Here is a 27,675-nt window from a genome sequence, read left to right on the forward strand (position 1 = left end):
TGATCATGTTTCCCTTTTCCCTTCCCTATCCCCTCTCTCACCTAGGTCCCTCTCTCCCTCTGTGCCCCCTTCCCCCCATGATTGCTTTCTTCTCTCTCCCAAGTAGGTTTGAGGCATCCTCACTTGGGCCCTTTGGCTTGTTAACCTTCTTGAGTTCTATAGCTTATACCCTGGATATTATGTACTTTTTGGCTAATATCCAAGTATTAGTGAGTCCATGCATGTCCTTTTAGTCTGAGTTTCCTCATTCAGGATATTTTCTAGTTCCATCCATTTGCCAGCAAAACTCACGATGTCTTCGTTCTTAATAACTAAGTAATGTCCCCTTGTGTGAACAAACCATATTTTCTGTATCCATTCTCCCATTCTGGGGCATCTGGGTTGTTTCCAGGTTCTGGCTATTACAAACAAGGCCACTATGAACATAGTGGAACACTATGCCCCTGTTGCATGATGGGGAATATTTTGGGTATATTCCCAAGAGTGGTATTGCTGGGTCTTCAGGTAGATCTATTTCTGATTTTCTCAGGAACCTCCAGATTGATTTCCAGAGTGGTTGTACCAGCTTGCAGTAGCAATGGAGGAGTGTTCTTCTTTCTCCACATTCTCACCAGCATCTGCTGTCACCTGAGTTTTGATCTTAGCTATTCTGACTGGTGTGAGGTGCAATCTCAGGGTTGTTTTGATTTGCATTTCCCTGATGACTAAGAAAGTTGAACATTTCTTTAGGTGCTTCTTGGCTATTCAATATTCCTCTGTTGTGAATTCTCTGTTTAGTTCTATACCCCATTTTTTTATTGGAGTGTTTGCTTTTTTAAAAATGTGTAAACATTCCATACCTTTTTAAAAAATTTTTTTTTATTTTATTGTTTTTGGTGGTATTGAAGATTGGACCTAGGGCCTTGCATACACTGATAAGCACTTTCTCAGCCTGATCCCCATAGCCCTACTTTCATTCTGATAAAGACTCTCACCAAGTTGCCTAGATCAGCCTGGCATTCACTCAGTACCCCAGACTGGCCTCTGACAATCCTCCTCCTCCTGCCTGGCTTGTGACAGGGATCACAGGCCCGCATCATCGGGCCTGATTAAAACGATCTCTCCATTGAGCTGTACAGTGATCTCTTATGAATCTCATTCTGAGAAATAAAACTGCCGAGCACTCTTGTGCTTACGTCCTGATGGGCTTCACTGACATCATAGTTCCTGATGAAAGTCCTACTGAGTGCCCCAGGACTTCCTATTGCTTTCCAGTGGCCACACTGCCCTGTGATGTTCTGCATCGTCCACTTGGTAGCAAAAGATGTTATTGTGAAGTACAGTATTTTTTTCTTTAAGAAAAGCTCCTGTTTAGGGGCTGACGGGAGCATCAGCAGTTTCGAGCTAATGGCTGCAATGGCTGTCCATGTTCAGGAGGCCCTGCTTCACAGCATCCCCTGGCTTCCACAGCTTTCCTGCCTCCTCCTATTCCTGATGCTCCCTGCTCTTGCTTGGAGTGACGTTGTCCTTTCTCCTATTCTCAGCACTATGACCTGCTACGCGTCTCTTTAGTAGCATACATTTTAGTATAGATGCCATATATGATCTCTGGGTTCTGCCTGTAGGCTTACATTTTTAAAAACCTACTTTTAATAAGGTTTCTCAAATGCTTCAACCCCCCCCCCCCCTTTTACCTTTCGTCCATAGGTAAGGGAGAAGAGATGGTAAGTAGGACAAGGGGATGTGGGCCCGTTTAGAAGTAGTCTTTCCAGCACTTTCAGTCTCGGTTGTCAGGACACCAGCAGTCCAGTTCAGCAGTGTCAGGATGCCAAAAACAAATCAGCAATGGTGGCACAATCCAGCAGAAACAACCAGTCCTCTTCAGGTCAGCACAAGTCAGGGGGAGTGACCAGGACCAGCCTGGACACCAGGCTCTGCCGTGCCTCAACATCAGGGAAGACTTGAGATCAGTGAAGCGTTGCAAGGCACCCCACCACTGTCCTTTGAGTTCTGTCTGTGCTCTCTCCAAACATCATGTGTCCTTCACGGGTTTTGCTTCAGCAAGGCACCATGTGAGTCTGTGTCACAGGACCCAACCAGAAACTTCCACTTCATATCTCCTTTTTGTTTAAAAATTATCTTTTTTCCTAACATTAACAGTCTACGTACAGTAAAAATAGTTATGAACCATAAAACTAGAATACATATTTTAAATAAACAGCTTATATACAATAAGCTAACAAAACAACCTTAAATCCCTATCAGTATACATACTGTAAATAAAACAACCCTAAATTTCTTTCAGTATACAATAATGTAAATAAAATTAAATTTTCATCAATATACAATAAAAACAAAACAACCTTGAATTTTTAGTGGTATACAATAAAATAAAACAACTTTAAATTTCTACCAATATACAGTAATTTAAACCTACCACCCTAGATGATAACCCAAACCATCTGTCTCAACTTACAATGATAGGGATGACAGTTTTCTTATAATTGCTTCATGCTGAATTGGGCTGAAGAATTTCTCTTTGGGGCCCAAGGTGTGGGGAATGATTAATCCAAAACAAAAGAAAACAAAGAGACCCCCCCCCAAAAAAAACCAACCTAGCTGTAGCATTTGTTTCCCAGTCTCTGTGTTGTCCGTCCAGTCTCTGTGTGATCGATCATTTGGGCTAGCCCTTTTGAAATTGATGTGCATGCATATTTTGGAGACCGGGCTGGTTTGAGACAGTCTGTGAGAGTAAATCACCCTGACTTATTTGCTTTGTGAAGACATTCATGTCACATCTGATAAGAGGGTTTTCCTGGTCAGAGCTAATCTTTATAAGTTTTGTTGGTAACCCTATTTTTTCCTTCTCTGTAGATACTTAAACATAACCACATCCCCGTCTTAACACTGTCACAGGTTTCCAGTCTGATGTGGGCACAGCCTTACAGTCTATTGGTCAGCCCAGGTCCTCAGTTCTCCCGACAACCCAGTGTCTCTCAGCTGCTCTTGTTCCTTTTTCACCAACATTAGGGAATTTAGAGCCAGCAAAGCATTATTTAATCTGTCGCTGGGGGTTTTTACTCTCCCTTTTTGTTTAATACGCATCTCTTTTAAGGCACGATTGGCTCTTTTTATAACTACTTGTCCCTTAGTGAGGAGCTATTGTTAGTGGACAGTTGCTGGGTGTCTCAGTCAGGTTTTCTATTGCTGTGACAAAACACTATGAACAAAAATCAAATTGGGGAGAAAATGTTATTTGGCCTATACTTCCAGATCATAGTCCATCATTGGAGGAAGTCAAGATAGGAACTCAAGCAGGGCCGGAACCTTGAGGCAGGACCTGATGCAGAGGCCACAGAGAGGTGCTGCTTACTGGCTTGCTCATCATGGCTTGCTCCGCCTGGTTTCTTATATAACTCGGGACCAGCAGACGTGGGATTTTTACCACCCACTATGGGCTGGGCCCTCCTCCACTAATTGAGAAAATGCCTTTCACCTGGATCTCATGGAGGCATTTCCTCAGCTGAGGCTCCTTCGTCTCTGATGACTCTAGCTTGTCTCAAGTTGACATACAAAACCAGAGGGAGAATGGTTCTTTTGTAGGCTGTGGCCACTGGTAAGTTTCCTGTGCTCCAGTGGATGGCCCACATCTACGCACATATGAGCAGTACTAACCGGGCCTAGTTGGTTATCAAAGAAAAGACATGAAGTTGAGAGGTGTGTGGGGACGTGGTGAAAATTGGAGAGGAACATTGGAGTAGTGTGATCATACTTAATTGTTTGCGTGTATGAAATTCTCAAAAATAAAGTTTTAAAAAGTTCCTCACACTTAGGAAAGTCAAAATGCCCTTTGCCTGAAATGAACGTTTGCATCTTGCTTTGTGCAGGGCGTAGCTGGGAACCCTATGGTGAAATCTGTCCTGGATAAGACCAAGCATTCTGTAGAAAGCATGATCACCACGCTGGATCCTGGCATGGCTCCATATATCAGTATGTACTCGACTGAGACGGTGTCGGCCATGCCTCTAATGTGTGTCAGTGTCACGCGCCAAGTGCACTTTCAGCTCATGCCCCCTGGTCACGTAACTTAACTTCTTCCTGTGCGCTTACTTCAAATCTATTCCCAGTCTTCGTTTTGGGTGTGACTAATTTATCTTTTTCTTAATTATCATTATATAAATTTTAAAGCTCCATAGGATGACAACAATGTGGATTATGAGTTTGATAGTTTTTTTTTTAGTAGTTTATATGATTTTTTCTTTATCCAGTTAGTTTTAAGGTGATACTTTGTTTACAGGTGGTTTTGGCATTTTTTTCTAGTTACCTATTTTAATCACGTGATTATGCTTAATCAGGAATAATTTTTTTAGGCAAACCCACTCTAGCAATTAATAAATCTTGATTACTAAGTTTGCTGGGAACAATTTTTTAGCTGCTTTCGAGCCCTCATCGAAAACCTCAGATAGTTGACACAGGCATACTGCTCTTTAATTTTTATGTACATTTCCAGTATGTAGATACATATGGGTTAGCTGTAGGATAAACCTATAGTTAATAATAGTTAATAAACCTGTAGAAGCCCCTTGCAAGTTGGAGCTGTGTAGCAGGTACTTGAGCAGAAGTTTTTATAGGCCATAAAAAGGCAAGAGCTTGTCATTACTCTCTTGGTAGTTTCCTGTCTACTATGTGTCCATTGGTCAGACCTATAGAGATTACATACATTTTTCAAGTGCTTGTTCTGCTAGACACTGATGCTCACAAGAGCGCTGTGACATACGTGTTTTCATTCAGTTTGGGGTAAGGAACCTGGGTTTAAAGAGGCCTGAGTTATTATATTAGGTTATGCAACTGGGTTGGAGCTCTGTTGAATTTACATGTGCATGCATTATTCATCTATATCTGTGTATCTCTGCTTCACTTCCTGTGTAGAGGGAATTGAATCAGGAGATAATCAGGGAGCCATGTATAGTTGCACATGCCTATAATACTCGCACTTGTGAAGTGGGATGTAACAGGCTAGCCTCAGGAACATAGTGAGTTTGTGTTCTTAAAAATCAACAAAATACAACAAACATAAAACCCCAAAGAATTTTCTGTTAGTAACTATCCAGAGGATTCATAAATTTGACTTCACCACATTTATTAATTTTCATATTCATATAGCTGAAGATACTTATTAATTATATTTTTCTTTTTTGTGTACGTATTTTAAGTGAAGGAGTGAGCGTTTTTGGAGCTCTTGCTGTTCTATTGGGCATGCTGTATTAGAACTCTTGTTCTTAGAGCAAGCACATTGAGGAAGCAGGTCTTTTTCCACAAAGAAACCAGCCCAGAGTCTTCCGCAAGGTAGTGAAGCTGGTGAATGGGAAAACGCAGCCCTCAGCCTTTGGAGCCCCTCCTCCTGCTGGCACCGTCACCCACCACAGTGAGCCTGCGGAAGGTGGAGCTTCAGGCAGAGATAATGTGTTTTGGAGCCTTCATAGAGTACTGAAGAACTATGCTCTTCACCGGGTACCACAGGTGACTCGGAACCTGTAGATGGTGTGTGCCAGCCTTAGGTGACTCGGAACCTGTAGATGGTGTGTGTCAGCCTCAGGTGACTCGGAACCTGTAGGAGGTGTGTGCCAGCCTCAGCCTTCGAGTAAGACTTCAGATAATGTGCTGAATTCCCGTCCTTAAAACTCAAGGCAAGTTAGTAGTTTGGGTCTAAGCACAGGTGGAATAGTATAGTTGAGTGAGAAGGTAGGAAATGTGTGGTTGTATCAGATGGTGTGACAGAAGGAGAATTTGTGTCCAAACGACCTGGGTTTGAGGCCTGACAGTCGTACTTAGCAGCTGTGTTATGGTGGGTAAAGCTCCACCATCCTGTCTCATGTGTATGAGATTTGTAACAATTAGTAAATACAGTGTGAGCCTATGGCATGCTTCTTAGGGTTTTATTACTGTGAAGAGACAACATGACCAGGGCAAGTCTTATAAAAGCAAACATTTAATTGGAGCTGACTTAATTTCAGAGGTTCAGTCCATTATCATCATACTGGGAAGCACGGGGCATGCAGGCAGACATGGTGCTGGAGAACGAGCTGGGAATTCTACAGCTTTATCTGAAGGCAGCAGAAGAAGACTATATACCATACTGGGTTTAGCTTGAGCTTAGGAGATCTCAGTCTGCCCCCACAGTGATATGCTTCCACAAGGCCACTGTTGTGGAGGGGCCTGGTGCTGTTTGTATGTTGTTGCTAATTCTGCTCTCCTTGGAAGGGTTGTGGACAAGGAGTGAGTCTTCCTCAGGTGACTTCTTGTGAACCAATCCCCTATGAATAAAGGAGCCAGTCATTGGACAAGTAGGCGGGACTTCCAGGCTGGAGAGAGGAAGAGAGGGAGTAGGAGAGAGTTAGATCCTTTTGGACAGGGAGAGCGTGAGAACAAGATGTAATTACAAGTGTCTCCCGGTTTTAATGGCGGATCCATTAGGATTCACCATTGGAGGATTTAGAGTTAGGATTTTAGTTGTTGCGCCCAGCGATTGAGTTACTGTTGTTTCCGAAGTAAGTCTGTATAGAGTTTTTCCTTCACATGGCTCATCCGGGTGCAAGAGAGAAAGGTACAGCGGCAAAGCATGGGTTTGCATGAGGTGCACCACAAGGGTTGTGAGGGTTTTGAAGCATGGGGCTGGCATGGTAGCAACCTGGCAGTGCTTGGTGGAGAGACTTTGGAGCTCTGAGTCAGAGAGTCTCTACAAGATAAGAACAGATCGACCATTTCCCGCCAGTGCATGGCCGGCTAGACTGTCGGGGCAAAGAGTTGCCAGCACAAGCCCAGGAACATGCCAGTTCGTTTTTTAATATTTCCCGCAACAGGCCACACCTATTCCAACATGGACAGACCTCCTAATAATCAAGTCCCTGTGGGTCAAGCATTCAAACACATGAGTCTGTGGCGCGATTTCTATTCAAACCATCACAGTGTGGTAGTAATTACTAGAAAGTTACTGCTTAGATTTGGAATTGAAATTTCTTTCTTTCTTTCTTTCTTTTTTTTTAATAGAATCTGGAGGTGAACTGGATATTGTCGTAACCTCAAATAAAGAAGTGAAAGTGGCTGCTGTCCGAGATGCCTTCCAGGAGGTCTTTGGCTTAGCTGTGGTTGTTGGGGAAGCTGGACAGTCCAATATCGCCCCTCAGCCAGTCGGGTATGCAGCTGGATTGAAGGTGAGGAATAAAAGCCACTCCACAGTAACGGTCCTGTGGCCTCTGGGAGAGTACTGCCTATTTATATACGGAAAGACCAGCTTTGTCAGGAGTTAGACAACACTGTAATGCAATGAAGAGATAAAGGAGTTGTAATTGAAAGAAGAATTGGAAGAGGAAAGCAGTGTCTCTCTATCACACTGGTGAACACTCATCAGGAAAGCAGTCACGTTAAGAAACAACAAGAAGAATAGATACTCTCAAAAGGAGTCTTCATAATTTAGTATTGATTTTCAAAGTCACTTACTGAAATTATAATATCTGTTGGATCCCAGTACACACACACACGTACACACACATACACATGTACACATGTACACACATACACACATACTTGCATGAACGTGCACACATACTCTCTGTTGTACTTTTACCAGGACACAATCACGCAGGAACAAATGAAGTTGATGGCACCTAAACACTTCCTATCGTAAAGCAAGCGAAGGGAAATCCAGCGAATTCTTTTGCCACTACCCCAGTCGGGTATGGGGGTCCCTGGAATGAGGGTGCTTGAAGCTAGGTGGGTAAGGATTCGGCGGTGACAAACAGAAACAAATACAGAGGCAGTTTGAATCTGAGTGTATTCTGCAGCTCTCAAGCAGGGGATTTTATACATTAAAAAAAAAAACCAAACATTATATCTCTTAGAAACTATATCCAGTGAAACAATCACAGATACCAACAAAAATCATTTGGCACAGTAAAGCACAAAAATCATCCAAGCATTACAACTCTGAAACTATGTATTCAGTGAATCAAAAACAGAACAGGTAACATCATTATAAACCATCAGAATATAGCAATTCTAAAAGGATGTATTCAGTGGGGGCTGCTGTCCAAGGCTAGTGGCATAACGGTCAGTGCTCTTAACTACCGAGCTAACCTCCCAGCCCCATGATCAATTATTATTTAACATCTAGTACCTGATTTTTTTTTTATAAATCTTCAATGTATAAATTTAAACTATTTTAATTCTTTCTAATTAAGGCTTTCCTTACCATTACCAAAATCCACCTCCGATTGTACACATGTAGCCATATGGAATTTTATTGTTGGGAAAGTTTTTACCATAATAGTTTTGTAAATGATTTAGAAAGTAAAGTGTTGGTTTCCCTGAGGATAAGGTCATGTTAGTGGCCCCATCTCTAGGGATGGTTTCTTACCCATTATTCTCGCTTAAGATCTTGGCCTAGGCTACCAGGACCATGTAAATAAGAAAAGGAATAAGAGAAAACAAAAGAGATAGATTGCCATGAGAACTACGGCTCAATATTTTTTCTCTGGCAGAGTTCCACAACCGGGTCCAGAAGGCCTCCCCTGTTTTGAGGTCGATCACCTCAGTCTGTGGAACTTGTCACACAGATCCTACTGGAGGTGGCGTGGCCTTCTTTGACCTCACTTCCCCTGTATCTTTTTAGCATGCTTGCTTCCTTTTGCAGCAAAATGTCTGCAAGAATCCTGGACATTTTTTTTTTTCTAACTCTTTGGTTTCCCAGCTGCCTAGCCACACATTTGCACTCACAACCCCTACGCTGACTGTTTATTTGGTGGCCAGCAGGTGGCCGTCCTTTCTGTTGTCTAGACAGGCTTCCTGTAGCCAGGCTGGCCTCAGACTCCCTGTGGAGCCAACACTGGCCTTGAAAACTCCTGGTCCCACTTCTCTCTCTGGAGTCCTGTGTTATAGACATACACAGCTGTGCCTGACTTTCACTCCTGTCTTTTCATCTCCCATGTGGCTTCTGGGGTGCACACCCGGCTTTCTTTGGAGTTTGTTAATTGCTCTCTGCTTTTGTGTTTCCTGTGCTGGCCCCTCCTTTTTCCCCACCTTCCCTTGGTCTGTGTGTCTAGGCTCGCCTTTCCTGATCTCATGCCATCCCTGGCCTTAGCCAGCATCTTGTGCTGACATTTGCAGCTTTCTGTTGCCACTGAGACTATTATGATTTCTTTATTTACATGAAAGATGTCTTTTTGACAACTTCACTTGAGTATCCCAAACTCAATCTGTCCAGAATAGAACTTTCTCTTTTTTTTTATACTTCCTCCCTACTTTTTTTTTAATACTTCCTCCCTAGTCTTCATCTTAGTCAATGGCAGAGCCCTGTCCGTCCATTTCTCAGAGGAGAAGACCTGGCACCTCCTGGAGAGTCTCTCCTGCTTGTTTCTGTTCTGTCATTCAGTCTTGTTTGCAAGACAGACTTAAGTTTGCTGGGGTTTTTGGTTTTTGTTTGTTTGTGAGGTTGCCACATACTCTCAGTGAATATGATATTCTTCTTACCAAGGGCATAAAGGATTAGATTTGTAGGCCCCTGGCCACAATGCTTTTTGCTAGCCTGTCAACATAGAAGTCTTTTTCTTTTTAAATGTCTGATTCTGTTTAGATACAGCTCTATATGTACAGACAGATAATTTATAATAAAGTCAAACCCACCCTGTAACTCCTGATTGGATGCAGTTTATTTAGCACATACATGTCGTTCTTCTAAAGTAGTCCATAGCCCTCCTGTGCTCAGGAGCATCAGACAGCACTTCAGCATTATCCTTGGGGCTCTTCGGAATGGTGGCATATTTTACAACATAGCATGGTGGCACACGCCTTTAATCCCAGCACTTGGGAGGCAGAGGCAGGTGGATTTCTGAGTTCGAGGCCAGCTTGGTCTACAGAGTGAGTTCCAGGACAGCCAGGGCTATACAGAGAACCGAAAAACCAAAAAAAAAAAAAAAAAAAAAAAAAAAAAAAAAAGAAAGAAAGAAATGTACAAGGTGGCACAGGTATAGCAGCACCTACTCGTTTACAACATGCGAACTTAAACAAGAAGATAGTGCTGTTTGTCTGACTTGGCTGGAGTTGTACAGCCCAGCCAACTTAAATGGTTTTGTAGGTTTGTGCACATCTGATGTCGAGATTACCAATATGTTTTAATAAATCGTCAAATTCACCAGTACAGATTCTAGAATTATTGAGAATCAACTTTATTTATAATTTAAAACTTTGTATAAAGGAGCATGTAACGGCTTAATTCTACTGTTGCCTCATGAATCAGACACACAGATTCTTTCCTTGTGTTCATTTAGAATTTATGAGAATGAGGCAAATTGGAGAAAAGCCTGGTGCATTGATTACAATTAGAAGTTAAATGCAATCTCACACTGATTTTAATTCTAATAGACTCTGTTATACAAATGTCATGTGTTTTTCCATTATAGTTAGAATTTATTTAAGTGAATGGATCTCACTTCTCTGTCTCTCCATTCTCTGAATTTGGGACTGTCAGACAATAGTTACCTATATAAATGTGATGTGCCATTTATAATGCAAATCACATTACATATTTTTAATTCACAGTAATCAGTGCTTCCACAGAGTGTTGTGTCAAACCACATTACTTTACACTGCCTGTTCATACTCTGTGAGTGTCCTTTGATCTTGACATTAGTGGATGTTTATAAAAAGGTCTTTATCCAATATAGTGAAGCTAGTTGCTATCTTTAGGGTTTGTAGCCCATTTAACCTAGAAATGAAAAATAGTAAACTGGAGAAAATAGATGTGTAACCATCATTATTGTAAACCTTCAGATAAATCACGAATATTATATGAACGAGGTCCATTTGAAAGGTGGGGACAAATCCCTTGCCTGGACGGAGTCTCTGCTTTGAAGATTTCAAAATTGCTTTTGCAAATGAGAAAGGATTTGTAGATTTGGGCCATAAACATCAGAACTTTTAAAATAGAAATAGTGAGTGCGTTTGACATTAAAGACTCAAGGAATGGCTCTACTACACATGGGATTCGGTGCTGGCATTACTTTGTGAGAGAGTGGCAAGTGGCTTCATGGATTCCCTCACAATGGTTAGCTGTCTCTGGAAGTCAGAGCATACCTGTGGGTGCTGGGTGGGAGGTGCGTAGAAAGACAGCAGTCCTCAGGTGTGAGTCTGTCTCTGGAGACTTGAGACAGGGGCCACTCTGTAACATTTGAGAGGGTGATATTAGTTATGAAGTGAAGTAGGAAGTTTGTTGCAATTTTAGCAATCCAAAAAAAAGGAATTTCACTACGTGCCCAGGTGGAGTGTGCTTTTCATTATGGTGTCTAAGTGCTCGGTCTGAGTATTTTATAAGGTCAGATACCATTGCACAGTAGCATATGCAGTAGGTAGGCATTGTATGGGAAAGGCTGATGTGCGTTTCTTTCTAAGAAAAGCCTTGACAGATATTATAGGTAGTTCAGTTGATCTTGTGATTTTTGTTTGCATTTGCCTTAATTTATTTTGACTATTGGTTTTGTTTTACAAATTTAGATGTGAGTTATCTTTTTACAACTTTTAATAGGGGCTCAAAATGGAAAGACATAGCAATATGTGACCTGCCCTCTACCACCCACCACCCAGAGGAAGCAGAGTGGGCCTCATGACATGAAACCTGTTGAATCTTAAATTGAACTTATCCTTATAAGTTTTAACTCCCCTACCAGATCTTATCCGGTATCAATGACTTTCTAAACTAAAGTTAACTTTTCTTTTAATCTACGTCACTATTTAAGACAGTAAATTCAACAGAAATCAAGTTAGCAAAAAGGCTTGGAGTGGGCAAACCACAGGGTGGATAAGAACATCAGCGGGAGTAGAGACCATGTGCACAACACCAGTGAGCACTGTGATGATGTGTGCAATGCCAGTGAGCATTGTGACCATGTGCACACCAGTGAGCATTGTGACCATGTGCACACCAGTGAGCACTGTGACCGTGTGCACACCAGTGAGCACTGTGACCGTGTGCACACCAGTGAGCACCGTGACCGTTTGTGCAATCAGATTGTCAGTCTGAACCAAGTTGCTTCAGCTACAGCGTAAGTCCTGAGCTCGTCTACATCAGCTCAGTTGGAGATTATTTGTGTACCTCAAAACTGTCTTAATCGTGGAGCCCTTATACTGATAAGAGTAGAACCCCTTCTCCAAACATTGGTAGGGAGTGATACTCAAACGTCATCTAACTCTAGAGGAGGCTGCCTTGAATTCACATGCTGGTCCGTGGAAGAGAGGCGGGCGGGCGGGCGGCAGCTTCCTTTCTCTTTCTTTTGGGAAATCCATAAACAAACAAAACTCGTCTGTCAAGCTGATTATCCTTCTAGTAGATACCAACTGTCTGTATAATCAGCTAAATCCCACGGAGTGTGACGTCTTGTGTTGTCGCATGGTAAAGTTAAACAGACACGGCTGTGTTCCCTAGAAGCACGTGCAATGCTTTGTAAGGAATAGCTCAGAGGCACGTCCAGAGGGTCAGAGAGGTGGCCCTGAGCAGTTAGTTCACTGATGGGCTCTTTTTACTGAAATAAATGTTTTTACTGAATAAAATGTCAACTCCTTTTTAATCCAGGTGTAGGAGGACTGAATTAGGTACATTTACCGTGTCCATTGTAAAGGATGAAACCATCTGTATTCTTTCAGATTCAGCAGCCACCTCCTGTTTCAGTGTTGCGAGATTGATGAGGGAGGCCGTACTTAACACTGTTAATACACTGGCTTTTCCTGTTTCGTTTGTCATGTGGCGAGGTCTTACTGAACTTGTGTTTGCTCACGCCTAATGCTGGGTGTAGGAGATAGAATTGGTCAGAATTGACAGATGGCATCCACGCTGCTGTAGAATCCAATTCTCAGACTTCTTCCCAAACTGGAGTCTGAGCTGCTGAGCCCATTCTCACGCAGTGGACTCTTCTCTATCTCATTTGTCTCTTAACCATTGTGTGAACAGAAATTAAGCATGACCCTTCCCTCCCTGCCTCCTTCCTCTCTCCCTCCCTCCCTCCCTCCCTCCCTCCCTCCCTCCCTCCCTCCTTCCCTCCCTCCCTCCTTCTCTCTCTCTCTCTCTCCCTCCCTGCCTCCTTCCTCTCTCTCTCTCTCTCTTTCTTTCTTCCTCCCTTCCTTCCTGTCTGTCTGTCCATCTGTCTGTCTGTCTGTCTGTCTCTTAAGTCTTCTGTTCTCAAAAATAGGCTTATTCTTGGCTAGTTTTTTTTTTTAATTGTGTGTATGTGTGGTGTGTGCACACACATGTATGTGTATATACATACCCTCATAATCTGGCTTTAGCTTCTCCAATATATATTCTTAGCTTTGAGTAATTTGTTCAGTTTTCTCAAAACCAGTTTTGGACTCATGAATGACAATGATTTTGCTGAGTCAGCTTCAGTGTACCACATCCACATGTAGATTTTTATTTTTTATTAGTCTTTATGTCTCTGCATGTATATTTAAAAGGGAATTAGAAAGACTGGGGAAGCACATCTTGAGTGTAGGTGTGACCACAGAACCAAATCGAGAGCAAATGACCAAGCGGATGCCAGCGCTGAGACGATTTTACTTTCGAAGATGACCTCTTGCTAAATGAACATTTAAAAATAAGGCTTCTCATATGAATACTCAATTAGAAATTAAAATTTTAAAATAGTCCATTACATTAAATGCAAACAGCACAGTAATTCATGAGGGGATAATTTGGAAAGTGTACCGTAAACAGTATCAAGGGAATTTCATTATTCCATTGGACATTTTTACTCTATACCAGTGGTTCTCAACCTTCCCAATGCTGTGACCCTTTAATACAGTTCCTCGTGTTGTGGTGATCCACAGCCATAGATTGTATTCTTTGTTACTCCATAACTGTAAGCGTGATGCTGTTGTGAACCATAATGGAAATATTTGTGTTTTCAGTGGTCTTAGGTCACCCCTGTGACAGTTGTTGGACCCTAAAGGGGTCTCCACCCAGGTTGGGAGCGCTACTCTCTACCTTTATATTGTTTGAACATTACAGTGTGTAAGTTAAATATGTGCATGTATTATGTAACTATTGGTATGTTTAATATTAATGCTTGTAAAAACTGGTTTCCAACTTGTGCTGCTGTTGCCTAGGGCGCCCAGGAACGCATCGACAGCCTGAGGAGGTCGGGAGCGATCCACGAGAAACAGACGGCGGTGTCGGTAGAAAACTTCATTGCTGAGCTGCTGCCTGACAAGTAAGCGGTGCGGGGCTCCCGGGGAGTCAACGCAGTGGTGTGTGGAGTTCGTTCACCCTGAGCTGACTGTTTTCAAAGCCCAAGAGGGAAGTCTGCTTGGAGGGTGGGCTGCTGAGCTTAGCTGACACTTGTGTTCTTGCTCTGCTTCTGTGACTGGGCAGTGCAGAGCCAGGCCTGCTTTCTAAGACTGCTTACAATCACTAGATACCAAGACCTTGTGCACGTTGGCTTGGGTGTGATTGAGCACTGCGGGTAAGCACACCACTTGTGGTGACACACCGTAGTGGCAGACATGGTGGGCAAGACTTGATGGTAGATAAAAGGTTGGAGTTACATAGTATTATGTGGTTTGCTTTAAAAAGCCCCCTAGAAATCAAAGTTAGCTTTGCTTTTGAGGACTTTATATCTTTATGTTTTTAATAGATTTTTTTTTAGATGGAAGATCTTTTTGGGTATTCTGAATTATTTTATAATAAAGAACCATATTTTGTTGAATTCTACTCACATTTATAATGTCATGGTGGTAGTAGAACCTACTTAGTGCTTTTCAAGTATTGTTATTCGTCCATGCTAAGTTGGAAAAATTAGTCTTCTTCCACATCATAATAATGCCAGTGTAAGTATTCTGAGATGAACAGATCTAGATTTTGGTATTCATCTTGGATTGTTATTGAGTGTACACATATGTTCTCATAATGTGTTAAGTGCACTCCTTTGTTGGGAATTGATTGATGGTGCCAGGCAGTCTTGCTGTGGCTTCTGAGTCTAGTGTGAACTTTTTCTGCTATGTGAAATGTGTCTGCCTTGAGCCACAGCCCTTGTTTCTCAAATCTTGCCTTAGTATACAGAACGGGAAGATGTGATCAGCTTCGGGTCTTCCCTCCCATCCACAGTTGTGATCCTGTTGAAGGACTTTATGAAGGAGAGGGAAACTTGAAAGTCCTCATAGCCAGCAGATCCAGGGACTGAAACGATGGGCGTTGGGCACGCAGCAGTCATTGTGACTGCAGGGTTACAGAGGAGGGACTGGGAAAGCAGGTTCCAGGTCAGCTGGAGGTGGGGCTCTCCAGAGCAGAGGTTGCTGTGGAGCTCTGATGTGTGCTGGTGCCTGGGTGACAGCTCCTCAGAATGCAAAGGTGCCCTGCCTGGCTGAGTCAGTGCATACTCTGATGAACTCTGAGCCCAGAGCCTGCAGAACGAGGCAAAACAAGGTTTAGGTGATCTTGGCTACATACGTTTCCTTGACCAAGAAACATTGTCAAAATCAAATAATGAAAATTTGATTAGCAGTCAAGTAGAATAAATATTATTCTGTGTTCATAAGTTAAAACATTTTTAAAGGTATGAATGCTGAGACATTTACAAAGTACCATTTTAATATTCCACAGTTGCTTATTATGCTGTTTTCTGCCTTACTGTTTTTTAAATATCTGTATATCTCCTTATTCATTTTGTAGTTCTTTGTGCTTATTAAAGGTGCTTATTCTTTAAAAGATAGAGACATTGATAGCCTTGTCCATATTCCCTTACTGTTTACATTTGTTTCAGAGTTGCTTAATCATTCTGGTAGCTAGAATTCCGGTGTTGCCCCAGTTGTCCTAAGTGTGTTTATAATGCCTTGGTTTTTATAATCTCCAGTCAGTATCTTTAGTGGGGACAGTACCTTGATTTCAGGAGTGCATTTTTAAAGGCCGACTCCTGGAGGGTAGCTTGGAACACATGATTCGAAGGGATTGTGTTCATTAGGACCAAACACATGCTAATTTCCTGAGTGAGCTTATTTTCAATTTAGTAGTAACATTGTTAGATGGCTGCCTGTTTGGTGAGAATTGGTAATACAGATAATTTAGCAAGTATCACTCAAAAATATTATCCACAAGCTGGGCGTGGTGGCGCACGCCTTTAATCCCAGCACTCGGGAGGCAGAGGCAGGCGGATTTCTGAGTTCGAGGCCAGCCTGCTCTACAAAGTGAGATCCAGGACAGCCAGAGCTATACAGAGAAACCCTGTCTCGAAAAACCAAAAAAAAAAAAAAAAAAAAAAAACCAAAAAACCAAAACCAAACCAAAACAAAACAAAAAAAAATTAGCCACAAGCAACTCTTTACATGTTCAAATAAGTGTGAGTTTGATTGATTGCCCCATTCCCACAGCCCCTCCCTCCCATGTTAGGAAGAAAATTTCCCGTGCTCAGTAACTTCGGCTTTCTCTTTTGCTACTGTCTTCCTTTCTCTTCTTGGAATTAAGACAATGGAGTAATTTTATCTTTGTATTTACGGATTGACCGTTTGCAAACTAGAAACCTTTTTTTTTTTTGTTCTCTCTGAGAACTGTGAGCCTTTGGGGAGAACAGCAGGTAGGTAGGACTTGCTTTTCCTCTTCGTCACTTAACTCCCGTTCCATGCAGCAGGTAAGCAGAGTGCTGCTCACGTTTCTGTTGCAGGTGGTTTGACATCGGCTGCCTGGTGGTTGAAGACCCTGTGCATGGCATCCGCCTGGAAGCCTTTACCCAAGCCACGCCCGTGCCTTTGGAGTTTGTGCAGCAGGTTGGTCTCCGCCTTTTCTTGAGCTCTGTGTTTATAATGAGGATTACGCCCTTGACTCCGTAGTCCCCTTTTGCTTGTCGGTTTCCTGATTGTCCCATTTTCTTACTTTCCCCTTTTCATGGTTATACTCATAGCCTTGAAGTCAGAGGGAAATCAGCCTTAAATCCGTGTCACGTGTTCCTTTCTCTTTATTCGTCAGCAGTGTGCTCGTGTACGGATGCAGGTGCGGAGCCAGAGGATAGCCTGGTGCCCCTCTCAGCGCCGTCCACACTGCTTTGCCTTTTCTTTTCTTTTCTTTTTTTTTCTTGAGACAAGTCTGTCATAGACCTGAAACTCACCAGGTACGTGAGGCTGGCTGGCTAGAGAGCCTGGCATGCTCCTGTGTCCACTTGCCCTGAACTGGGATTTCAGGCAGGTGCCGTTATGTTGGCTTTTCTTATGTGGGTGCTGGGTCCTTGTCTTACAGGACAGTCATTTCATCAATTTAGCTGTATCCCCGGCCCCTGTTTGTCTCGGCTGTATCCCCACTATTTTGTCTCTTTCCCTTCTCTTTGATGTAGTATTCTCTCTTAGTTGTTCATTGCAGTAACATGTCAGTATTTAAAAGCTAGATGGAAGCCAGGTGGGGTGGCGCATGCCTTGTAATTCCAGCACTTGGGAGGCCGATGCAGGTCGGTCTCTGAGCTCAAGGCCAGCCTAGTCTACAGAGCTAGTTCCAGGCCAGTCAGAGTTACACAGTGAGAGACCTTGTCTCAAAAAATCAAAATAACAAACAAAATTTAGATGAGGGTGGAGAGGTGGCTCAGCAGTTAATTGTTGAGGGAAATATTTAAAAGAAACTGCCAAGTTCCCATGCTCCATCCAGCTACTCTCTTCTTGACAACTCTTGGGGTGGGGTTGGGGGTGGTGTGTGGCCGGGAGCTACCAAGTTCCCTTCGCTGCCACACCAGCCCCACACAATGACTGTCCACCCAGGGGTCAGCCGCCACAACAACCCTGTAGAAACAAAACCCTAGAAACTTAAAATTAACAAGTCAGATTTATATATCAATAAATTCTCAAGTCACAAGATGCCAATACAATAATTTCAGAACCAATTGATAGTGATATATGCTGCCCATTTAGATCAGACAAGTTATCCCAATTATTCTATCCCTATATGATATTCATAGCTACCTGTGGCTAAGTAAAACCACACAGGATCAGAATCTTCTTCCTATCCATCTGCCTCCATCTTTCCTTCTCTGCTTCCCTCCTCTGAGTCGTTCTCTGTCCCTACAGCTCTTTGCTCCGCCTCCCTTTTCCCTGTCCAATCACAGGCCCCCTGCTGCACTAGTATTTTAATGTAATTGGACAGGGAAAATCCTGCCACAGCTGTTGGCTGCTCCCACATGACAGTAACTCCAGTTCCAGGGTATTCAGTGCACTCAGTGCGCATGTGGTGCACCGACATGCAGGCAGATAAAATAACTCTGCACATAAGATAAAAATGAAGTTTAAAAAAGTGGAGTTGAGCCGGGCAGGCGGGAGGCAGAGGCAGGCGAATTTCTGAGTTCGAGGCCTTGCCTGGTCTACAAAGTGAGTTCCAGGACAGCCAGGGCTATACAGAGAAATCCTGTCTCGAAAAACCAAAATAAATAAATAAATAAATAAATAAATAGCGTTGATAGGAATTTTAGATTTGCTGGCTGAAAAATGGGCCTAATCATGTAGCCCCAGACACTTTCTCAATGAATTGTATTTTTGTACCTCCTGTAAATGTTCTCGTGATTCGATAATGAACAGAATGGAAAGTGCCTGTCGTTGAGATCTCTGTACTGGGAGCTGCTCCTTTTTAAGATCATTTGATGTGTATAGGCATTGTAGACTGTGGGAGGACCATTAGGATTCTCTGAGAAAGTGTGTGTGTGTACTACATTTTAATATAATGTATGGCCATAAAGTTGCTAAAAGCAGCTAGTGGTCCTTCCAGATGTTTGGCAGTGTAGAAAGATGCTTGGAATGAGAGCAGGGGGCTAGAGGCTTGTAAGCTGATGCTGTGCACATTGTTATGCTAATAAAACCTAGAGTGGACAAAGAGTTACAGGTTTTCTAGGAAGAAGTAAGTTTTACCACTGTTGTAAAACTGTGTAAACAGAAGTATTAGATGGAGCCATATAAAGTTGCTGTCTTTAATAGTCGAGGAGTCCCTGCCCTGTTTGATGTGACTTAGCCTAATTACTTCCATGAGGCACGACAGGGAAGGCTGCCACCCTGCAGTAAATCACTGGCTAATTGTGATCCAGATCTGCAGACACTAAAGAGCAAATGGAACTCAGAGAGTCAGTGACACAGGCAGAACATTGTACAGGGCCTCTGTAAGACCTCACATACCCTGCTCACAGCAGCTATGGAAATCATAGGTAACCAACCCTACTTAGCCCAGAACACCTCAGAGCACTGTGTCCTGTCTCAAGAGCTGGAGAGGAGCTCACAGAGCAGCTGTGTGGTTAGTGACATGAGCAGACTATAGAAGACAGGGTTTCAGCAGAGCTAAGGCGTTTGCTAGAAGTAGCACGCCTGTAGTCACATCGTCCTAGCTAATCGGGATAAAGAGTGTAGTGTGTGCGCTGGATAGTCAAAGCCAATCTTCAGTCTATTGCTGAAGCATCAGGAGGACTGTGAGAGTTGTAATGGCTCCCATCACCTCATGGTAGACGGAGAGGCAGAGCAGGGGTGAGCACTCAGTGACCCATGGCAGCTCTGGCCCACTGCCTGTTTTTAATGTATTTCCTGCACATACCTGCCGATCTACTTACAAACTGTTTATAGATAGTTGTTTTTGTACTGAAAGAAGAAAATGGAGTAGTAGTGGTGAATACTGCCCTCAAAATCTAAAGTCTTTACCATTCTGCTTCTTTCAGAAAAGCCTTCTTGGCACCTGTGCTAGATGCCTGAGCATTTTTAATTATCTCTTTTAGGGCTAGTTGGCCATGCTGCTTAAACAGTGAAATCGGCTCACACTCACACACGTGTCCAAAGCACTGACTCACTGCTAAGTGTCAGCACATTTGGTTGGTGCAGGCCTCTTAGCAGGAGGATTCAAGTGCTTTTAGAGTACGTGCAGATGGGGAGGCGGGTGGCTCAGCAAGCCCTGAGCACAGTTAACTGAAAAGTGTTATTTAAACTGTAAAATTTGCATTTTGTTCTGTTTAATTTTTATTGTATAGTTTCAGAATTCCCAGGATAAATAGCTATGTGCATTGAAATATCTTCTGTTCCTAGCTGTTTACATTTCTTGGCTTTTTTTTTTCAAACATAATATTTTATTGATTATTTGGGAATTTCTCACACTGTACTCTGATCACACTGGCTACCCATTCCTCCAGGGTCCACCCTCCCATCCTTATAGCCTCCCTAACAAAAGAAAATGAAAAGAAAGGAAAACAATAGACTAAGTCCGATTTGTGTTGCCTATACACTCACTGCAGCATGGTCCAACTCCCAGTGACCAGCTCTTTAAAGATAACTGATCCCCGCCCCCCTCCATCCCCCAGAAGCCAACAGCTGTAAAGAGCTACCCTTCAGCATCCTTTGCACACTTGTAAAGGACTCTTCAGTGGCTTCCTGATCTGTCCCGAAATGTCTTATGTCTGTGCCTGGTCACAGGTTCATAGTTTAAGGTGGTGGAATCATTTCTTCAACAAACTGTAGCTGTCAGCACGTGATGTCATCTTGTAATTTCTGCTTCTTTCTGTTCCCCGAAGAGCCCAGCTGCTCTGGGTTTCTCTTGACAATCAAATCACTCAGAAATATCATCTTTGACCTGCTTCACAAGGGTCACCTACAGATTTGACTAAAAATACGTAAGTCAACGCTTCCAAGCCCCCTCTGCTGACCTTCTGAGTCAGGGCTGCACTTCAGCAAGATCCCCAGGAGACTCGTGTGGCGCGTGAGAGGCAGACCCAGGGCCTCTGAAGACCCGATGGATGTCTCTTTGACGCCCACTGCAGTGTTTATAGCACAGGGTGCTGCACTGTTTCTGTCAGGGTTGCTCGGAAGCTGTGTGATGTAACTCTTGACTATTTGTCTTGGAATAGGCTCTGGTGGTTTCAATTTAGTTGTCTTACGGTAACTAAATTGAGCCTAAGAAATTAGTTTTTTGAGGGGAAAAGAAAGCCCCTACCCCCAGCCCCGCCCCCTGTGATTGGGGATCTGTGCGCGGTGCAGAGCCATTCTGCAGATGTTCTCTGCATTGCGCTTAGCACTCTCAACAAAACCCCGGCTACCGAACACTAGACTCCGTTTGCCTTTCACTGCTGTGTATGCGCAGATGACTTTCATGGAAGCAGGGGCAGGCTGGGGCAGCAGTGGCGAGTGCCAGTGCTGGTGGGTGCTGGCCTCGCCTGGGTGCTGTTTGGGAGCAGTACTGACTTATTGGCACACTAGCCGGTTCTGCGGGCACGGTCCACGGTCCACCTAAATACAGCCTTCCTTAAATGGGCCAGAAACGTAATATGCGGTCTCTCTCTCTGCTTGCAACTTTGTGACTATAAGAATATCACTTTAGACAAACCTGTTATTAACATGAAGTGGCCCTGGATGTAGAACTGGAGTTTAAGCCCTCAGTGTGTGTTGTGAGCAGTGGAGTTCTTTCAAGCCTGGACGTGCGCTCTGCCCACTTCTTCCTCCTCAGCACCACTAAAAAGATGAAGTACGTGAGGGACTGGTTATATTTGGACAGAGAGTGATGGCTGTTATTGACAGGTGTGTACAGGGTTCCTTAGTTCCTCTGGCCCGTGTCACTTTATACAGTTGGTGGCAGCAGAGCTGAGTTTTAGAGGGTTTGTCATAACCTATATTAGCAATAAGCTGGGTTGAGACTTGGAGCTGTCATTTCTAGCATGGTGCGTTCCAGTGCTGTGTCAGTGTGTGACAAGTAACACAGTTCTCTTTTTCCATAGGCGCAAAGCCTGACTCCCCAGGACTACAATCTGAGGTGGTCAGGCCTTCTGGTGACAGTGGGGGAAGTCCTGGAAAAGAGCTTGCTCAATGTCAGCCGGACTGATTGGCACCTGGCTTTCACTGGCATGTCTCGCCGACAGATGATCTACAGTGCAGCCAAGGCCGTGGCGGGCATGTATAAGCAGCGGCTGCCACCCAGGCCCATGTGAGAGCAGTGCGGGGACACGGAGACCTGCCATCGTCACCTTGGGCTCCATGCAGAGGAACCTGAGTGGCTTCCGTGAATCCAACAGTTTTTATGATTTTCCTGTAGGCTGCAGTCCTTTTAAAAGAAAAAGTCTTTTTTTAAAAAATAAAGGCACAATGTCATTCCAGTAAAGCAAAAGAAATAGATCCTCTTTTTACTGTCATAATTTCATACGTCCTGGTTCTCAGAAGACATACACAAATATATTTACAGCACAATTCAGTATACCAAATCTATAAAGTGGAGATCTTCGTTCACATATTGGATGATTTGCTCTTGGCTCTTCTGGGTTCTTAATATGTAATGAGGTCTGTGTGTGGTCACTATCTCGTGAGTGCTTGTTTCTGTGTGTGCACACGACCGACCTCAGACATGCTCAGCAGTGGACCTTACGTGCTTGCTGGGTGAGGGGTGCACAATTTGATGTGTTTTACAGAATATGGGCCAAATTAACAGAATGGATATTTTTTTTTTTTGTCATTATGTACATGTATAGTTTGGAAGTTATACTTGCTTCTTTTTTGTTTTAAGTTTTGGTATTTTACAGATTTATATTATGAACATCAGAAAATAATGTTTTATTTTTTTCATAGCTATCTAAAAACTGAAGGGCAGATCAAGTATATCTTAGATCAGAAATGTATTTGCGTTTTTATTTTGTTTATTTTTGTACATTGGTGTTTGCTTGCCTGTGCATGTGTGTACAGTGCCCAAGGAGGCCAGAAGAGGGCAGCAGAGCTCTGGAACTGGAGTCACAGATGGTTGTGAGCTGCCTTGTGGGTGCTGGGAAGGAGCTTGATTCCTCTAGAAGAGCTGTCCATGTTCTTGCCCACTGACACATCTCTCCAGCACGTTCCCCCTCCCCCATGTTACTTTTATATAATGGCGTTAGCACTTCTATAAGTCAGCTGTCACTACGGCTGTCCAACATCCTCTGCACTGTAAGAGGGATCCCTTCTTTTGAGACAGTACACATTTTCTTCAACTAAAGCTACATCTTTTTTATTATTTGAGAATTTCATCAATGTGTTCGGATAACGTTTACCTCCCACCCCTCCCTTAACTCTTCCATCCCTACTATGTGTTCCCGTTCCTGTCTTCCTTTCCCCAGCCCACCAAGTGCAATTTGTGTTATCCAAATAGGTGTGAGGCTGTGTCCAGTCGACCAACAAGAGGTGACACCCTGAAAGAAACTTGACTGTCCCTCTCTCAGAAGCCACCGGCTGCCAGTAACACCCCAGCTGTGTGCATTGGGGGCCGGGGGGTGTAAGCCCATCCGTGCTGGGATGTTGTTTGGCTGGGATGTGTAGATTTAAGGCTGTTTCTTAGTCTGCCTTAAGCACAGTCTGACATTCCTAACTGTGCCTCTCTGCCTTTATTTCTTAAGGATGTTTTCAACGGGATGATTTTTATATTCGATGTTGTTTATGTTTTCTTCCAGATATACTGTATTTTACCATTTGGGAAATTTACATAAGTCAAAATGTAGTAAATTTTTTTCTTACTCAGTTGAGCTCTCTATATAGGCAATTCAGATATCTTCCTGATGACAATTTGATGTGTAAATGTAATTTAACTTTCTTTTTGATGTTGATGCAGTTCTGGAGATGTTAGCCTTAGAGGTCTCTGCACTCGCTCTTCCCTGTCCTGGCTTGTGCAGTGTGCCTGCCTGCTTTTCGGTAATTACATCACTTCTGCTCCTTTTACAGAAGGAGACGTTTTACTTTTGAGGTGGGTACGTGCTGATCTTCAAGCACTGTGTGTGTTGCTTGGTGAGGTAGGAAGGGTGCATTGCTGTGGCTCTTGCGGTGCATGGACCTGGCCCAGGGAAACGTGGTCTCAGGACTTCTGGTGGCTTCTTGATGCATAAGAAACGGGGACCTTTCTCTACCGCTTGTTTGCTGTGCTCTGGCTTTACAATTTGGGTCTGGGGATGTAGCTCTGTGACAGAACACCAGCTAATGTCTGGTCCCTCAGTCAGTCTCTAGAACACAAGCATGCATGCACGTGCACACACACACACGCACGCACTCACACGATGGGGGGGGGGGGGGATTAAAGTCTGTCCCCGTGTAACAGTATCTGATGGGGCATTGTCTGGAAGACGGTGTTTCCTGTTCTCTGAAGGCAGGTTTTGCAGATCCAGAAGGGTCCCCTGCTATTCTCTTCTTTGTGTAACCGAGTCCATACTAGCTCAGTGACTGTTTTAGAGGCCATCCTAGTAGATGCACAAGAGGTCACTGACATCTCATGGGGTGATCGTCTTCCTCGAACCCTCAAATAACAGTGGCCAACTTATGCGATGGCTCGTTTGAAACCGAATAATTGTCGATACCTAGTCCGCCTTCTGTGGGACGGGGAGAAGCAAGAGTGAAGGGTGGATGGAAGAGAGAAGTGTTTGATCCGGTCTGATCTCAGTTTCCTCCGGCCCAGGAGCAGGGCTGACAGTGGCACAGGCTTTTCTTCCCCAGCCTCTATCTGTCACCCTCAGGTTGTGCTAAACCAGAAGAACAGGGAGTGCTGATTGTCCCTCCTGTAGCTCGCCCAGGAGCCTGTGTGGTGGCCTTTAGGCCTGGCCAGCCCAACGTCATGGTTCCCTCCCCAGCCCTTCTGTTCTGTGTACTTTTCTCTTCCTACGTGTCTCTGTGTAGCGTCTACACTGACAGTTTTAGAGACTTTGTGGGTGGCTGTTGCCTTTTTCAAGCCTTTCAGGAAAAAAAAATCATGTAACCGTTTGTCACCCTTGCCATGGTTGGTGCTAGCATCTTTTGTGAAGTTTGTTGTTGTTGTTGTTGTTTTTGGTTTTTGAGTTCCAGATTATTGGAATCTTATTTTAATTTATTTTTCTCCGTTGGAAAATAAAACAGGAAAAATGATTTAACATCCATCTCACAGAGTTGCTTGACTGTTTAGTTCCAAGGTCCTCCTGTTCAGCTTCTGTTGCTCGTCTTGTTCCTGCTCTGGCTTGCTTTGTTGGTAACAATGCTGGACCTGGAGCCGAGCGTCTCATTTACCGGAGCCCAGCGCTCTGTACTGCCACACACTTCTGAAGTTGGAAAAGTGTGAAGAGCTAGGACTTGCCTGATTCGCTCATCGTTATTTTTTTTTCCTCTTTAGCTAGAGGTAAGTGTGGGTGTGTAGGAAAACAAATGAAGACACCTAATGTACATCTATTCTGAATTATGCAAATTAGCTCTTACTCAGGGTCAACTAAATTACTTCACTTTGCCCTTTAGTTTACACTTATTTGGCAAAAAAAAAAAAAAAAAAAAAAAAAGGAAAACTAAATAGGACTGTGTAATTTGTGAAGCCAAATTGATAATCTGATGTAAAAGTTGCTGTATTAAACATAAATTATTAAGTGTAGATTTTTTTTCCTAGGATATTGTATTCTTTTTGTGATATTGCATAAAATGGTGTATTGGATAAAAATCAATTTTGTAAGTATGTAAATATGTCATAAATAAATACTTTGACTTATTTCTCAAAGGTGTGCAATGATTTAAATGCTAATTTGCGTTAGCATATCAGAAAACTACATACTCTTTCGGGGGGAGGGGGCGGGTCTAAATTGGTTACCACCTGCCACAAAGTATCGGACTTTTTTTCTGGAGAATTGTAACATCTAGGTGTACCAGGTTCCAACATGGTGGCAGGAGACCTCAGTTCAAAGGAAAGATGTCCCATGAGATAAAGGCAATGGTGGGAAGTCAGGGACTCCTGGAGGGAACTCTGATGCCTGGCGTGGATTCCACTTTCCATTCGGACCTGCCCTTTTTTCCCTCTTATTGTTGTTTTAGGAGTTGTTTTAGGGTCAGCAATATGAATTGGGGCAAAAAGGACAAAGGTTTTGAATTCCACCCAGCACTACAAGTATTTATTCTTAACCATAGCCAGCATCCATTGCCGGGGCAGTTCACACAGTTCATGAAGGTCACTGGCAGTATCATCACCCATAATTCACATTTAGACTTGTCAGGCTAACTAAATGTGTGACATTTACTGCTCTGAAAATCCAGTGCTTTGCCTGTCTAGCCAGACCTCTTACCCACAGGCAAGCACGAATCTTGCTGTCTCTGGAGTGGTTTTTTCTTTTTAGCAGGGATGTCATGGTTGAAATCTGTGACACTGTTTGGATTGGCTGCTGCTCTAAGTGACATTTATTTAAGGTCACCTGCGTGCATTTTCATACTTTTTTTTTTTTAATTTAGCTCTGAAAAGTAATACTATCTGGATGTACCAAAGGTTGATTTTCCATTTATTGACCGAAGGACATCTCAGTCGTCTGAGCTTTGCTGGCTATGCTGTAAATATTTCCAGGTGTTGTGTGGACTGTTTTTAAGTGTTGTTATGGTAACAGAGTTTTGTAAAAACTTTTCAACATCCTTCTGTGAAAGCTTGGTCTTTACTGTACTTACCAGAAGCAAATGTTTTGATTTGTCCAGGTAGGGATAGAAAAGCTGGGTCAGAGACCAGTGGGGGATCTTGCCAGAAGACAAGAGACATAATTGCTTTGGGGGGGGGGTCACTTTTTTCTTTTGTTGTTTTTGTTTTGCCAAGAGTCCACAATATTTTTCATAGGCATATTAAATAGCCGATTGACAACAGGCAGACAGCATCAAGGAGGTCAAAGCTGTAGATGAAGGGAGTGGTAAGGTGTCACGTGAGCTCATTTTAGGAGTTTGGTGTTCCTGGGAAACCCGAAACACTGAAACTCTTAGAAAACATGGCAGTGCCTCCCCCTCCCCCTGCAGGGCTCGGCTGTAGGACTTTCTGATTAGGACGCCATTTGCCCGAGAATTGAGGCTGACAGTGGACACTGGGACCTCATAAAAGTAAAAAGCTGTACAGCTAAAGAACCAATCAGTGAATGAAGAGGAAGCCACAGAAGGGGAGAATCTTAGCTGGGTGTTCATCTGCCAGGTAAGGGAGACAGACCTCCCGGGTCAAGCAGTGTTTCCAGGTCAGCATTAGAAGGGAACTTGGACACTGTCATGCTACTGTGACCTCTAATTTTCTTATCCCATTTTCATCTAAAGTGACTGAAATGTACATTAAGCCTTTTTCTCACAATGTAACTTACCAAGTAAACTCATTTTCCACAGTGTTCTGGATATTTCCTTAAGAGTTCTGGACACCTAATAACTCACAAATACATGTGGGATGGAACAATTCAAACAACAATGGGGCTTCGCTTCCCTGAGTTTCTAATTTTATTACTTGTGTTTAGGGCAACGCATTGTTCACCCATAGATCACATTTTTGTTTGAAAGAGCTGTTGGAAGATTCACTGCTTGTGGGAAACTGCTTACAACATTTGGATAATTTGCTCTGCAGTCTGAGAAACCATAAAATAAGTTTATATTGAAGCATCACATTTGAGTTCAAAACTGGATGGTCTCCAGTGACATCAAGAAGTATTTTGAAGTAAATTTTTATATAACTTTAATTCTTACTGATAATAGAGTTTTTTCATACAGTGTATTCTGATCACAGTTTCCCCCTCCCTAACTCCTAGATCCTCCCACCTCCCCACTCACCCAAATCAACACTCCTCTCTCTCTCTCTCTCTCTCTCTCTCTCTCTCTCTCTCAAACAAACATCTAATGTGAGTCAACCCTGGTCATAGCGACTCATACACACACACACACACACTTACATGTTTCTGGTGCTGTATTGGAAACATTACACTGGAAGACACATTTCCA

At 43.2% G+C, this 27,675-nt stretch overlaps 1 protein-coding gene across 6 annotated transcripts in view; it reads left to right on the forward strand.

The window, feature by feature from the left end:
- Prrc1 (proline-rich coiled-coil 1) overlaps nt 1–25,456 on the forward strand; it is a 38,224-nt gene extending 12,768 nt beyond the window's left edge. For 5 of the 6 annotated variants that reach the window (XM_006526289.2, XM_006526288.3, XM_030250618.1 and 2 more), the window contains 5 exons: nt 3,867–3,969; nt 7,027–7,190; nt 14,128–14,231; nt 16,674–16,776; nt 21,720–25,456. In XM_006526289.2, the coding sequence (XP_006526352.1) occupies nt 3,867–3,969; nt 7,027–7,190; nt 14,128–14,231; nt 16,674–16,776; nt 21,720–21,929 (684 nt within the window). In that variant the 3' untranslated portion in view covers nt 21,930–25,456. The remainder of the gene's footprint in view (nt 1–3,866; nt 3,970–7,026; nt 7,191–14,127; nt 14,232–16,673; nt 16,777–21,719) is intronic. The other variant, NM_028447.3, reaches the window with a different exon arrangement.
- The last annotated feature ends 2,219 nt before the right edge of the window (nt 25,457–27,675 follow it).

The sequence above is a fragment of the Mus musculus genome, chromosome 18 (assembly GCF_000001635.26).
Source record: "Mus musculus strain C57BL/6J chromosome 18, GRCm38.p6 C57BL/6J".
NCBI classification, from domain to species: domain Eukaryota; kingdom Metazoa; phylum Chordata; class Mammalia; order Rodentia; family Muridae; genus Mus; species Mus musculus.